Consider the following 14,611-nt stretch of genomic DNA (forward strand, 5'->3'; position numbering starts at 1 on the left):
CGCACCGAACTCCGGGCCCCGCAGAGCGTGAGCCGCCCGCTGCACGTGACAGCCGGACCACGTGACCAGCGTCGCCGCGACCTTTTCCGCTCCCCAGTGCCTGGGACCTCCCGGTCCCTGCTTGCTTCCGCCTCCGCCCGCTTCCTTATTCCGCTGCTCTCGTCACCCTCAGCTGTCCCCGCCCTCGTCCCCGGAAGATCTCCGCGTCCCCGAGCGCGCCGTTGTTTGTCTCTCGTACGGGCACCAAATAAAGTTTTTTCATTCAAAAGCATTTTTTTTTTTTTTTTTAACCCACGTCCCTCCCTTTCTCAGCTCCTCCTTCGCGCTGGCACCGCCTCTCTTCCTGCGGCGGGTGCGACGCGAGTTTAGGCGCCGGCAGCGTGGAGATGATGGCGGGGTCTCCGGCGTCCCTGTCGGGACAGGACGTAGGGTTCGTGTCGCTTTCCTCGCCCAGTCGCCCTGCTCCTCTTCCTGCTCTGTTTGCGGAAAGCCGGGCCTCGCCGGGAACCTGTGGGTTACCGTCGGGGGAGCTGCGGCGGGCCTCAGGGCCCCGCTCCCCGGCGAGTCTGCTCGCCTTCCTCCGACGGCCGGGGAACGAGGCGGCCCGGGGCGGGGGCGCGCCTGCTGGTTGCGGCTGCCCGCCGGGCTCCGGGCTCGGCTCGGCTTCCCGCTTTCTTCCTGACTGCTGGGAGCGGGCTGCGCACCCCGCCGAAGTCCTGGGGTCACCCCGCCTCCTGTCCTTGTTCGGGCCTTTTAGTGGCTTATGTTTTAATTTGTGTTGTCTTTCAAGTGATCCGATGTTGCTGCTTTTTTACTCCTCATGACTGTCTTGCGAGTTTATGCCTCCTCTGTCCCCTTTCAGGGTGTTGCAGCGACATAGCTTTAATCATTTTTCACGTATTTAATAAACGCACTTTGGGGGGCTAAAATCTTTTGCAAAAGCTAGGAATCTCAGCTCTATCGAGAAATGTGTCTCTTCCTATTGCCGGTGAGATTAATTTGTGGTCTCCCTATTAATGCCTGCAGCTTTTGGTTTTCCGCGTCCTGTCACAGATTTCTACATCAAGTTGTGGACGACCGTAAAAAAATACATATTTATTTGTATAAATCGAATGGACAAATTTATATTTGAGATATAGCCTACTGCAAAATATGGGGCGGGGGGGGTGGTGCGGGGGAGGAGCTCTTAGACGAAATTGACCTTATTCGGAGTGGATGGAGACCAGAGAGGCACCAGTGGCCCCAAATTTAAGCAGGCAATCGTTGAGAGTCATGCAAAATATAAGGAAGGAAGTGTGTGGAACCTTAAATTTTGAGTCCTGGGTTCCTCTGGCTCCACCCTAGTCCTGACCTGGGACTTTACCCTCACAGATACAGGCCTCTAAGGAAATACTGAGGATATTTAGTACTTTTGACCTTTGGACAAGGTGGGGGTCGGTTGTGGTTAGGGGCCCTGACACCCCTCCTTCTCCCCTCCCTCAGTGGAAAATCTGCAATTTGACTTTTGACTCCTCCAAAACTTAACTACTGTACTTTGTGTCTGGTAATCTGAAGATACAGATGAACTGATCAGCTATGTTTTGTGCTCTAAAAATGCACAGAATTTCATCGTGTCCTAAAATCTGTCTTTTCTAATGGAATCCTGTGCATTTGCTTAAAAAGTTATTTCTGTATAAAATGATAATCTGTAAATCTTGATTTTTGTAGGTCTAAAATAAAAAATATCTCCCAGGTTTTTCTTAAGTTCAAGTATGCTCAAGTTTTTCTTCCAGCTTTTTTTGTTCTTTGGCACTTCTCGAAAATTTCTTGATTTTGGGGTTGCGAGAGTGAGATGGTAACATCTTGTTTGAGGGCAGAGTAGGAATCCTTATGCAGGTAGAGAAGAGAGCAGAGAAAACCTTTGAAAAGAAAAAAAATGGCTAAGGATATAGACTAAGAGAAAAGTGAGAAGCAGGTTCCTAAATGGTTTTCATTCTTTCTGTTCCTCTAGTACAGTAGACGCTCTCAGGCAATTTTACATCCATTGCCTCGTTCATCTTTCCAAGCAGGTGAAGTCAGTAATAGCCCTGGAGTAGAGCCTGTTTGATATTTAGGATGATCTTTTTTCTGTCCTGTCCTGTTGTTAAACTAGTTTCTGATTCCAGAAAATAAAAGGATTAGAATGGGAAAGATAAGATTGATGGCACAGGCTCCAGGGGAGAATCTGGGATTAGAGGCACAAAGACTGTTAGCTTTCATGACACGTAACACCAGAGAAGTTTGCCGATTTTCCAACGTCTTAATGTAGTAGTCAAACAATGCTGGCTTACTTTATAATGCTTGTATGCAAAGGGCTTTGAATTCAAATGAGCTGTTCTAGAAACAACTATGGCCAATCTGTTGGTATTAATGCTAAATAATATACTGTGTATGTGGCTCTCTTTTCTAGATCGTTTGCATATCTTACAATTAAAGACAGAATACCACAGATCTTAACCAAAGCTATTGATACATTGCATCGACATAAAAATGAATTTTTTGAGAAACATGGAGAGGTAATATTGTGTTTTAACTTTAATTTTTTGTTAATCCTTTAACAGAAACACAATAGCTGTTTTTTGTCTGTGGTAACAATCATTCCTCCTGAAGATAAGAACTCTGGTTTTTAAGAAGCTTAAACAAAACAAAACAAAAAAGGCAGAATAGATAAGACAGGATAATGTGTGTGCTCTTTGATTTTTAACTTAAGAATTCTGAATATCAATGTTTATATTAGTTTGTAAAAGACAAAATGTAGCTTTGAAGTCTAGTATTTCCTTTCCTTCTTTAGGACCTTAAAAATGTTAACCTAGAGGACTTATTTCTGTATAATATTAACTGTTTGCATATGTAAATTATTTAAATATAGAGTATTCATATATATTTTTGAAATATTTAAAATTTTTTTTCGTGTTTCTGCAGAAAGGCACGGAAGCTGAAAAGAAAGCAATTTCTCTTCTTTCTAAATTGCGAAACGAATTGCAAACAGATAAACCAATAATCCCCTTTGTTGAGAAGTTTGTTGATACTGACATATGGAATCAGTACCTAGACTATCAACAGAGTCTTATAAATGAAAATGATGGGAAACCCAGGTGGTTTTACTCACCTTGGTTGTTTGTAGAGTGCTACATGTATCGTAGAATTCATGAAGCAATTATCCAAAGGTAAGCATATAACATCAGATAATAAATGTTTAGAGAACTTAATGCTTTTACAAAATTATAGAATGATAAGTTTAAAGATTAACAGTGGAAGCCAGAATTCAGTTCAGCAGATGTTAATGACAGTATCGGATATTTCTGTAAATGTTACCGATATAGTAAGTTCTTAGCAATTATAACCCAGTTGTTTAGAATAGACATAAGATCTAATATCTGAATAAAATAATATAATATCTGAATAAAAATTCTTACGAAGAGTTTAGAGTAAAACGAATTGTACTGGGACACCCAGGTGGCTCAGTTGGTTAAGCATCCCAACTCTTGATTTCCTGAGTTAAGATCCCAGGGTCATGGGATCGAGCCCTGCATTGGGCTCCTTGCTGAGTGTGGAGCTTGCTTAAGATTCTCTCTCCCCCTCTTTCTCCCCCTCTCTGTCCCTCTCTCCCTCTCCCTCCCTCTCCCCTACTTGTGCGCTCGCTCTCTCTCGCTCTCTCTCTCTCTCTCTCAAAAATAAAAATTACTGATCAAAAGATGTTAATATGAAATAATTTCTGTAAAAAAACAAGACAGGACAGAGTAAACATGTTTTGTTTATAAAAATAGGTAATAGATCAGAGTTGATTTGGGGTAAGGAGTCAACAGAACAGTGAATCACTACAGGGTTTTATGTACTATCTTAATTTTTAGGCCTTTTTTTTTTTTCTTAATGGCTAGATTAGAAACAGACTAAAAGTTAAACACATGTCAGAATCACTTTTTGTAGGCTTGTTTGTACTAATTTATTTCTTCCTAGGAAAATTCAGCTATAGAACTGATTTAAAGAGCAGAAGAAAATGTAATGGGGATTATCCTTTTAGCTCGCTAGTTACAAAAATACAGGTTTGCTAACTAAGGAATTGTTTGGTATCTGTTCCTAAACATAGCAAAGGATGACTTAAAGCAATTGATCAAATCAGCACGAATAGTAAAATAAAAAAATTATTTTGGGAAACATGCATAATTTGAGTCTATTCATTAGCTTTTTCTGACTTAATCTTCAGAAATTATTTTTTCAAGTCACAATTTGTTGTTTTTGCTGATAAGTTTATTTAATTAAAGTAATTATTTTTTCTGACCTCACACCCACTGCTGAATAAGTGTATTTTAGGACTTCTGCTCTAAAAGCAAAAAAATGCGCTGTTAAAAATCTAGCACATTGCCTGGCACATGGAAGGCATCTAAACAAGGCTACAGCTAATACTAGGAGCTGCCATGTGCTGAACATCGGCTGTGTTCCAGTTACTTTGCAACCCAGTGAAGTATAGGTATTACTATGTTTCCATGATGTCTGAGGAAACTGAGGTTCAGTGGTATTAATAACTTTTCCCAGGGTTACATGACTAGTAAATGGTACAGTCAGTATTTGACCCTGTTCTGTATAAATCAGCTTAGAGCCCTCATGAAACCATCTTTTTCCAAGTAGTAGATTTGGGTGTCTTATCAAGGACTAAGGCGAGTCTGAAATTCTGGGTGATGGTGTCATAACTTGGGGAAATATCCATCTTATTAGTCAATACCATGCTGCAGAAGTGTCTGGGTGGCTCTCTGTAGGGAGTTGGTGGAGTTTGGAAGTTAGAAAGGTAAAAGGAATGTGTTTCTGAGTTTGCCTTTGGAGGTAGATCAGGTTCAGAGAATAAAAAAGTCCAGGTTAGAAGTTTACAATAGAAGTTTACAAACCTGGCTACACGTTTATAACTCAGTTGGGCGAGAAGATTTTTTTAACATGTAGGTTTTGAAGTCATTATATTAAAATAAACACTGATGATTTAATTTGCGGTGGGGCCTGGGCATCAGTTTTTCTTTCCATACCTCAGAAGACTGCACACCCTGGATTGATAGCCACTGGTCCGGAAACAGCTTGCTAAGAGGAGTCATGGCAAATTTAGCCTTAAGTGGCAGGAACAAAACTAATCTCTCGTGGATGTAGACCTTTCCTAAGGTGATCTAAGGTGGCTGGGGCAGGCAATTTGTATCCAAACTCAGGTTTTAGGTCAGTGTAAGGAAGTACTATTCCACAGAAGTAGTAATGAAATCGTTTTTAAACGTCCCAATTCATAGGAGGAATTCCTGCCCTGGGCCAGTGATAGCTCCAGTGACCAAAGAAGGGTCTTAGCTTTTCTAGGATCCCAAAGCACACCTTCACTTTAAGACCTGTTTGTGTTGATTTTGCCCCTTATATTGAAACATACGTGTAGTTTTTTTTTTTTTTTGTCAAGATGTTTGGTTTTAGTTTTTCTCAGCGTTAAATAGTTGAATAATCTGCAAGTCTGAAGACAAAATCTCAGCCATATGTGAAATTGAAGTAAATTATTAAGTAAATATACTTCAGATATTGAAAAGTGAGAGTATGGAGAAAACAAGCATTTTAAAACTTTTATTAAAGTAGAATATGGGGGCGCCTGGGTGGCTCAGTCAGTTAAGCATCTGACTTTGGCTCAGGTCATGATCTCATGGTTCGTGGGTTCAAGCCCTGCGTCAGGCTCTGTGCTGAAAGCTCAGAGCCAGGACCCTGCTTTGGATTCTGTGTCTCCCTCTCTCTCTGCCCCTTCCCCACTTGTGTGCTCGCTCTCTCTCTCTCTCTCTCTCTCTCTCTCAAAAAGAAGTAAAACTTAAAGTATAATATGCATTCAGAACATATCTTTTTTTTTTTTTTTAAGTTTTTTTTAAGTAACCTCTACACCCAATGTGGGGCTTGAACTCAACAACCTCAAGATCAAGAGTTGCATGCTATATGGACTGAGCCAGCCAGATGCCCCCATCCAGAACATATCTTAAGTGTTCAACAATCTTTACCAGAACACACTTATGTCCCAAGGGCCCCCGTCAAGAGTCAGAACCTTACTAGGACCCAAGAAACCCACCTTATGGCCCCTTTCAGTCCTGACATCACTGCCCTTCATAACACTATTCTGACCTGTGTTGGTTTTGCATGCTTTTAAACTGCATTTAAATGAAATTATACGGGATATACTTTTCTGTCCGGTTTCTTTCATTTAGCATTAATGTTGGTGAGACTCATCCGTATTGTCGCATATAAATGTAAATAATTTTCATTGGTACGTAGTATTGCATTATATGACTATATCACAATCTGTTTATTGTTGATGGATATTTGAGTAGTTTCCAGCCTGGGGTTATGAAGAATGCTGCTGCAAACATCCAAACACATGTTTTTAGTGAGCGTATATATATGTTTCTGTTGGGTGTATATCTAGGAGTGAACCCCTGGGTCATAGTGCATGCACATATATGGCCTCAGTAGATTCTAAAATAGTAAACATTTTAAAACCAGGAATCAAATGTAAGTGTGTGAGTTTACTCTTAAATACAGGAATAAGGCTTTTTTTTTTTTAATTTATTTTGAGAGAGAGAAAGTGGGGGAGGGGCAGAGATCCCAAGCAGGCTCCCCGCATGGAGCTCGATCTCATGACTGCGAGATCACAACCTGAGTGGATGTCAAGAGTTGGACGTGTAACCCTTTTTTTCCCCCAAATTTAAGGCTCATTTTTAAAATGAGGTGTGACTTTAATGATGTGTTAATAAAACACCAGAACAAGGATTGGCAACATTTTTCTGTAAAGGGCAAGGTAGTAAATATTATGGGCTGGCGGGGGGACATGTGGTCTTTATCGCAGCTGCTCAGCTCTATCCGTGCAGTGCAGAAGCAGCCACGGACAGTACGTAAATGACTGAGCGTGGCTGTGTTCCTAAAACTTCATTTATGGACGCTGAAATTTGAATTTCACGTGTCAGCAAATAAAACCATTCAGAAGTGTAAAAGTCATTCTTCGCTCACAGGTCATACAAAACAGGTGACCTGCACTGGGTTTGCGAGCTGCAGTTTGCAGACCTCTCTGCTTGAATCTGTGCATCCAAGTAATTTTTATCTTTTTTTTTTTTTTAAGTCACCTTGAAAGACTGATTTATTTCAGCAATGCTGCCATTGCTAAAAATATCTTTTAATTCTTTGGAACTTCCTTCAGAGCCAGTTTACAGGCCTCAAAAAGAAATTAGTCTCCTCCTTTTTTAGTCATTTTTCATTTTTGATAAAAAAAAGAAAAAGAATCTTTTACTTCATTTGATTTGCACACATCATTCTACTGAAATTGCTCTGAGTGACTTTGGTTTCCAAATGAACTCCAGAGGAGAAAGAGGCGCTGTCACTGACAGGGCGTGTAATAGTGTCCTGCAGGTTCTGAAGAGAATTCCAGAAGTGCTTGAGCAATGGCTGCATCCTCAGAATAAGGCTCTCGCTTCCCAGGGTGACTGACTGGAAGGAGACAGCAGTCATGTGGATGTGTAAATTCTGGTATGTTTTTGTCTTTTTTTTTTTTTTTTTTTTTAAATCAGTTCCACAGCAGTCACATCGTTTTTATCCTAAGGTAGATGATCCAAGGAAAAAGTTGGTAATTTAGAAGATCAGATGATCTGAATACCTTTTACATTTGGTTCTGTGAAGTCTATGATGTTCTTATTTATACCTTGCTGGTTATGTTTCTCTTAGGCTTGTATTATTAGTTGATCTCTCATTGGACAGACAGCTTAAAGATGTAGCCACAGCGCATGTATCACCGCTGGTCAAAGTCAACTTGGGAATAAAAGTTGACCTAAAAAACCCCAGGAAACTACATATACGTGACCAAAATTTGTCATTATAATAAAACTTATGTTTGTATTTTCTGATTTCTCTTGAGTAGTTGTTGGGTTCCCACAATACTCTTATGTTTTACTCTCTTGGTGATTAGCACATTGGATTCAAGTATTTATATGCATATGTTTGTAACTTGGAACCCTGCCACATTTAGCACCCAAAAACTGCTAAATTAAAGCAATTATTTTGAATTCTTGTTTCTCTCTTCTTTTGCTCTGGAAACCATACTGGGTGAATAATTACAGATAGAGTCGCTACAACTATTTAAAATTCCAGTAAAATTTTGATTAGGGAACTTCTGACAGTTAACTAAAATGAGTTTGGGGATTTGTTTTTGTGTAATTGGATTAAATTGATTTAGTGTGTATAATTTGATAATTATTTGTTTTTCTGTAATTGATCCGTTATGTGTAGTATCTGTTACCACTAATTTTTGAGACTAGATGCTTCTATCCTCTTTCCTTTAAAGAATTGCAATTACCCAAATGTTAAATAAAAGAAGGTACAGAGTTCTATAAATGTTTCGCTTACGTTTTTCTCCTCTTGTAGTCCGCCAATCGATGACTTTGATGTATTTAAAGAATCAAAAGAGAAAAATTTCTTTGAGTCACAGGAATCTCTCATTGCTTTGTGTACTCACCTACAAGAGTTGAGAACAACTATCGAAGACCTAGATGAAAATCAGCTGAAAGATGAATTTTTCAAACTTCTTCAGGTAAGCGTGATAATTAATCTCCTGTATTTAAACAGTCAAAAAGTAAACTGGGATTGATTTAGCAACAGAGCACGTGTATGTCTATTGTCATTTCAGTTATAATTGATCATTTTTTATCATTTTAGTAATAGTGTTATTCAAGAGATAAAAATCCACTCAATCTCTGAAAATGAGTTTTGAAATTTCTTCGACTGGAGATGATGTTAGTGGCACAGGCGTCCTCTGGCTTCATGGCTTGTGTCATTCTTGAGAGGATACTTCACAGTCATTTGGTCAGCCTACCCTGACTTGGGCTTGAATGCTGGTTTTGTCACTTATTTGTTGTTGGATCTGAGGCAAGTTACTTAACTTCTCTGAGCTACAGTTTTCTCGTCTGTTAAATAAGGATGGCATCGTATACCTCGTCATTTGACATGAGAATGAAACTAGATTCAGTCCTGTCAGCATGAAGCACAGAGCCTAGAACAGCCTCCTGCTACCATCAGCTGTAAACTCTCAGGTCGTCAGTGGTCTGTTTAATGTGACTTTATTATGTTCCTTCGTCTGTCTTGTATTACATTTTGCTTTTAATTCTCATTCAAAACATCCGAAGATTTAAGATACGTTATTAAAATCAGAACTATTTGAAAATACGTGGTTTTACATGACAGTATCCCCAGCCCTCATCTCCCAGAAAAAGTCAGAAGCATCCCCAGAAAAAGATGTTATTAGAAAATGCCACGAGGGGCGCCTGGGTGGCTCAGTCGGTTAAGCGTCCGACTTCAGCTCAGGTCACGATCTCGCGGTCCGTGAGTTCGAGCCCCGTGTCGGGCTCTGGGCTGATGGCTCAGAGCCTGGAGCCTGCTTCCGATTCTGTGTCTCCCTCTCTCTCTGCCCCTCCCCCGTTCATGCTCTGTCTCTCTCTGTCTCAAAAATAAATAAAAACGTTAAAAAAAAAATTAAAAAAAAAAAAAAAAGAAAATGCCACGAAAGGAGATAAAGCAGGGCAGGAGAACCGGGGATGGTGGGGGAGATGCAGGGGTGTAGTGTAAAGTGGGGCTGCCAGGGGAGGGCCTCTGAGAAGGTGGTGGGGAGGGTGCCTGCCTCACCCGAGGCAGGTGAGGAATGTGGGTCCCATGCATGTCTAGGGGAACGTTCCTGCCTAGGGACCCGCGGACGTGTGAGAGAAGGTGCCAGGTGATTCTGCAGGCAATGAGCGGTGAGGCGAGGGGGCTGGAAGGGCCACAGAGGCCTTGTAAGCAAAGGTAAGGACTTTGGTTTTTACTTGCATCGCAAGCACTGGGGAGCTATTGGAGCGTTTTCGTCTGAGGAGTAACAAGGATGAACTTGTTTCAAGGGTTACTTGTCAGGACACACTGAAGGGGCACAAGGCTGGACACCAGGAAGTCTGTTATTAAAATGACCCACGTGAGAAGACATGTTAAATGTCACCAGCATTCTGGAGACACTGTGAAAGCAGAGACCGCAGAGTCCTAGTAAAACTTTGAGGGCAAGCACAGTAGGCTGCGTGATTAAGAGGGAACGGCTTGCTTTGAGTTTGGAAGGAAAGTTGTCAGGGTGTCGTTAAATAATAAGCCTAGTCATCTCCCCCCTTTGGAACTATTCCTTTATGCTGAGCTTTGACTTAAAAAAAAAGAAAAGAAAAAGGAAAAGCAGTAGTCACATCAGTCTTTATCCCTAGCTAGCCCACTGTTTCCGGGAATAGTCCTTGAATATGTCTTTGTCCCATAAGTAATATAATAAGTTGTGAAGAAGAAAGAATACCACTCTCTTTTCTGTCATCTAGCCTGGCCAAGTAAAGGAGGCCCAAAGTTGCCTTCCATTAGCGCTCATGGATCACCAGCGGTTTAGCTTCCTACCAGAACCTGAAGGTGTTTTAGTTTGCAGGGAATGTTGGTCTGTTTTTAGAAGCCATAGAACTCCACCCCTGTCCGCACAAACATTTCATGCCTGCTCTGTCAAAGAGTGGATGCTGGGCGTGTGATGGTGAGGAAAACAGATAGAACTTGCTGTCACAGAACTTGTAATCTTGAGGGAATATAGACAGTCAGCTAATGGCACAAATTAGTGTGGAATTACAAACTGGAAGATGGGGTGCAGGAAACATGCAGGGGGCCGGCAGAGACCCTCACCTCCACTGAGGAGTGCCGTCATCGACCCCACTGTTTCTGTCAGGTGGACACTTAACTGTTTGAGCCTTGCACTTAAAAAATCCATTCATTTATCTTTGTGGGTTTTTTTTTTTAAGTTTATTTATTTTGAGGGAGAGAGAGCATGAGTGGGGTAGGGGCAGAGAGAGAGAGAGACAGAGAGAGAATCCCTGATGTGGGGCTCGATCACACGAACCATGAGATCATGACCTGAGCCAAGATCAAGAGTTGAATGTTTACCCCACTGAGCCACCCAGGTGCCCCCATTCATTTATCTTTTTAAAATATTCTTGGTTGGAACATGCATTTTCCTCTTATTTTGAATCACACAAGTAGAGTTTGTTTTGGCTAACATTTATTGAGTATTGGGTATATTATTTAGACATACTATGTCGATTAATTTTCGCAGTAACTCTACAAGGTAAGTGCTGTTGTTACGTCATTTTTCAGTTGTGGGACCTGAGCCTTAGAGATCATGTGTAATTTACCAATGGTCGGTAATTGGAAATACTGGGAATTGAACCCAGGTCTATCTAATTCCAGAGCCTGTACTCCTAAGCATGTAATTTTAATTAGAGCTTTAAAAAAGAGGGGCTGCATGCCATTTTCTATAAACTAAGCTGGAGTGTTATTTCAGTTTAAAATAGAATGACAGATAATTAGAGTTGGAGAGGTCTTTAGACATCTTGCCCAATTTTGTTATTTTACAAGTAAGAGAACTAAATGCCAGAGAAGTTGCCTGGTCCTAAGTTTTATATAACTAGTAAAAGAAACTGAGCAGTTTGGGTAGGAGTGGGAGGAGGGAAAAAGGGACTTATTTTTCTCATGACTTTGGATTTTTAAATAAATTTTGTAGCCTCTTTTCACAGTGTATCATATCCTCTTATCTGCAAGATGCAAAATCCTTCTGATTAAGCAACACGGATCGTTAAAATCATTCAGATCAGTTTTTTAAAAAGTTTATTACCTAGTGACCAATTAAATGTTTCATTGTCTTAATCTCGATTATACATCATGATATAAACAATCTTTGCATTATTAGAGAAAGTGTAGATCTGATGGGTATTTTGTATCAAGACTGCTGTAGAAGTAAATTTTATGAATGGTTTTAGCAACCCCTTGCCCCACATTTTACATAATAGAGGTTTTGTTGGTTATTCAAAAGAAGGGTAAAACTTGTGTACTTTTTCTTTTTCAGATTTCGCTGTGGGGCAATAAATGTGATCTGTCTCTGTCGGGCGGGGAAACCAGTTCTCAGAGAACCAACATAATAAATTCTGTGGAGGAACTAAAACCTTTCATTTTAGTGAATGACATGGAACATCTTTGGTCACTGCTTAACAACTGCAAAAAAACAAGAGAAAAAGCGTCTGTTACTAGAGTAGATGTTGTTCTGGATAATTCTGGGTTTGAACTCGTTACGGATTTAGTATTAGCTGACTTTCTGTTGTGCTCTCAACTGGCTACCGAGATCCATTTTTATGGAAAAACTATTCCGTGGTTTGTTTCTGACACTACTGTCCATGATTTTAACTGGTTAATTGAACAAATGAAAGGTTCTAATCACAAGTGGATGTCCAAGTGTGGGGCCGACTGGGAAAACTCTATTAAGATGGGCAGATGGGTGTACCATGATCATATATTTTGGACTCTTCCTCATGAATTCTGTGTAATGTCTCAGGTTGCTCCTGACTTATATGCCGAACTACAAAAGGCACATTTAATTTTATTCAAGGGTGATTTGAACTATAGGAAGCTGACAGGCGATAGAAAGTGGGCATGTACCATTCCCTTTCATCAGGCCCTGCGAGGGTTCCATCCTGCCCCTCTCTGCAGTGTAAGGACATTAAAGGCCGAGGTTCAGGTGGGGCTGCAGCCCGGGCAAGCTGAACAGCTCGCAGCCTCCGAGCCCAACTGGATGACCACTGGGAAGTATGGAATATTTCAGTTTGATGGTCCGCTCTGACTTGTTTTAGGATGTCTTAAGTTGTCTGGACAAATCTGACAGTCGCTTGGCATCCCCAGAAAGGCAGTGTGCGAATTGAGTCACGGGGCTGCTCTGCCTGACTCTGGGAAGCCTGGCTTCTCGGTGCTCCCGTACGTGCACTCTGGACGCTTCTCTCTTCGAACGTTTTGCCCCACGACATTGTTTGGGAGATAGACGGAGTAAGCTAGTTACAGAGATTTACGTTTCTGTTGGCATTTTAGTAACTTATTTCAAGTTAGATGCATAATTTCAAGTGGTACTAATGAACTTATTTTTAATTGGGCAGAAAGTAAAATAATGCGTGAATTCTGCTTTTAAAGTTCGTTAACATTCTTTTAATGCTATGCTGCATGGTATTTACAAGCATGGGATTTTATTTAACTTGTTTTGGCGCTCTAAAAATAAGGGCTCTGGGAAGACATTTTAAATATGCTTTGAAAAGAGGGATTTCTTACAGCTGTGACATTTGAACAATGGACGTAAAGATTACTTACCTCATAAGTTAGTTTTAAATTTTGTTGTCCTTGAATTTTATTTCCTTTTAAATACCCTGTTTTATTTGCACGCATTTGTATTTTGATTGACCTGCGGAATGGACACTAGGAAGCCCAAGATTGAACAGAAACAGCTGGTATTTGAAGAACCGTGGTACCTTTTTACATTCTATTTGCAATGTCCGTGATCAACTGAAATATATTATTTTAACACGTAAGTGTTTTAAATGAACAGATTTTTAGATTGTTCTGCAGTTTAGAAAAAATGCTTTAGATAAAAAAAGATTCTTACGCATTGAATTTGGAGTAGTACCAACAAGTTAATTTTTTACATGCTTACACATTTTTTTGGTGACTACTTCATATTAAAGACTAAGTTTCAGGTCAGTTTGCTTTGAAACTGAAATTGGAAATAAACCTGGAAATGTTTTTCTTGAACTGGCATAATAAAATGAATTGTACTGAAAATCTTGTTGGTTTTATTTTTTCCAGTGGGTGAAAGTCAAGGAGGGACGATTAAGTATGAGGTCTAAGAAAGAAACTCATAATGTACATGTTGCCAAAGCAGTTCTTAAATTATGTCACTTATAAATGAGGTTAAGTCTAAATGAGGTTATAGTCTATGACCTTGCTAAGTGTTTTTAAAAAGCTATGTCAAATATTTATATAAAGCTGCACGTTTTGAATTTACTCTTACCTCCGTGTGTTCCTGTTTTAAACATTAAGTTACTAAAATACCGAGCATAGTATAATTGTAGACACTTGACATGAGTTAGAAAATGAGTCTATTTGTGTTGACTTTATAGCCACAGTGTGGGAAAATGTAATAATCACATTTTCCAAAGCAGTGAATTTTGTTTTTATTATGTTGTTTTAAGAACATGAATTTAGGATTCGTGAGGAACTAGTTCACCCCCTCCTATAAGAGCACAGAAGCAAACGAGCAAGCAAGAAGAGTGGCACGACGGAAGGGGAAGTCATTCTAGATGGAAGTCTACCAAATGCTTAGCAGGGGTGGGACCCACCTGTAGCTTCCCCGGTTGGCTTTTTTAAATTGAAGTTTAGTTGACACACAATGTTACCTTAGTTTCAGGTGTACAACGGATTGGGCCACTCTCTGCTCCCACGAGCTCAGCCACCATCTGCCAGCACAGCACGCTGTTACACTACCACTGACTCTACCCTCGGCCACGCCTCTCATCCCCCTGGCTAACTGAAGCCTGTACCCCCCACTCTCCTTCACCCCTTTTGCCCATCCCCCACGCCCCTCCTCTCTGGCAACCATCAGGTCGATCTCCCTATTCTATGCTTCTGGGGATCCTGGGTGGCTCAGTTGGTTGAGCGTCTGACTTCAGGTCACGAACTCATGGCTCACGAGTTCCAGCCCCACATT

The 14,611-nt window shown here is 40.6% G+C and overlaps 1 protein-coding gene across 2 annotated transcripts; it reads left to right on the plus strand.

Moving 5' to 3' along the window:
* Nucleotides 1–191: 191 nt before the first annotated feature.
* Nucleotides 192–13,686, plus strand: ARMT1 (acidic residue methyltransferase 1). Of its 2 annotated transcripts, XM_042940088.1 has the most exons (5): nt 192–430; nt 2,429–2,534; nt 2,941–3,185; nt 8,422–8,587; nt 11,936–13,686. In XM_042940088.1, exons 1-5 carry the CDS (start codon nt 387–389, stop codon nt 12,701–12,703), a joined length of 1,329 nt encoding a protein of 442 aa, XP_042796022.1. In that variant the 5' UTR covers nt 192–386; the 3' UTR covers nt 12,704–13,686. The 2 variants fall into 2 exon arrangements, with proteins under 2 accessions (XP_042796022.1, XP_042796023.1); XM_042940089.1 differs by lacking the exon at nt 2,429–2,534 and having other exon boundaries at nt 337–430.
* The last annotated feature ends 925 nt before the right edge of the window (nt 13,687–14,611 follow it).

The sequence above is a fragment of the Panthera leo genome, chromosome B2 (assembly GCF_018350215.1).
Source record: "Panthera leo isolate Ple1 chromosome B2, P.leo_Ple1_pat1.1, whole genome shotgun sequence".
NCBI classification, from domain to species: domain Eukaryota; kingdom Metazoa; phylum Chordata; class Mammalia; order Carnivora; family Felidae; genus Panthera; species Panthera leo.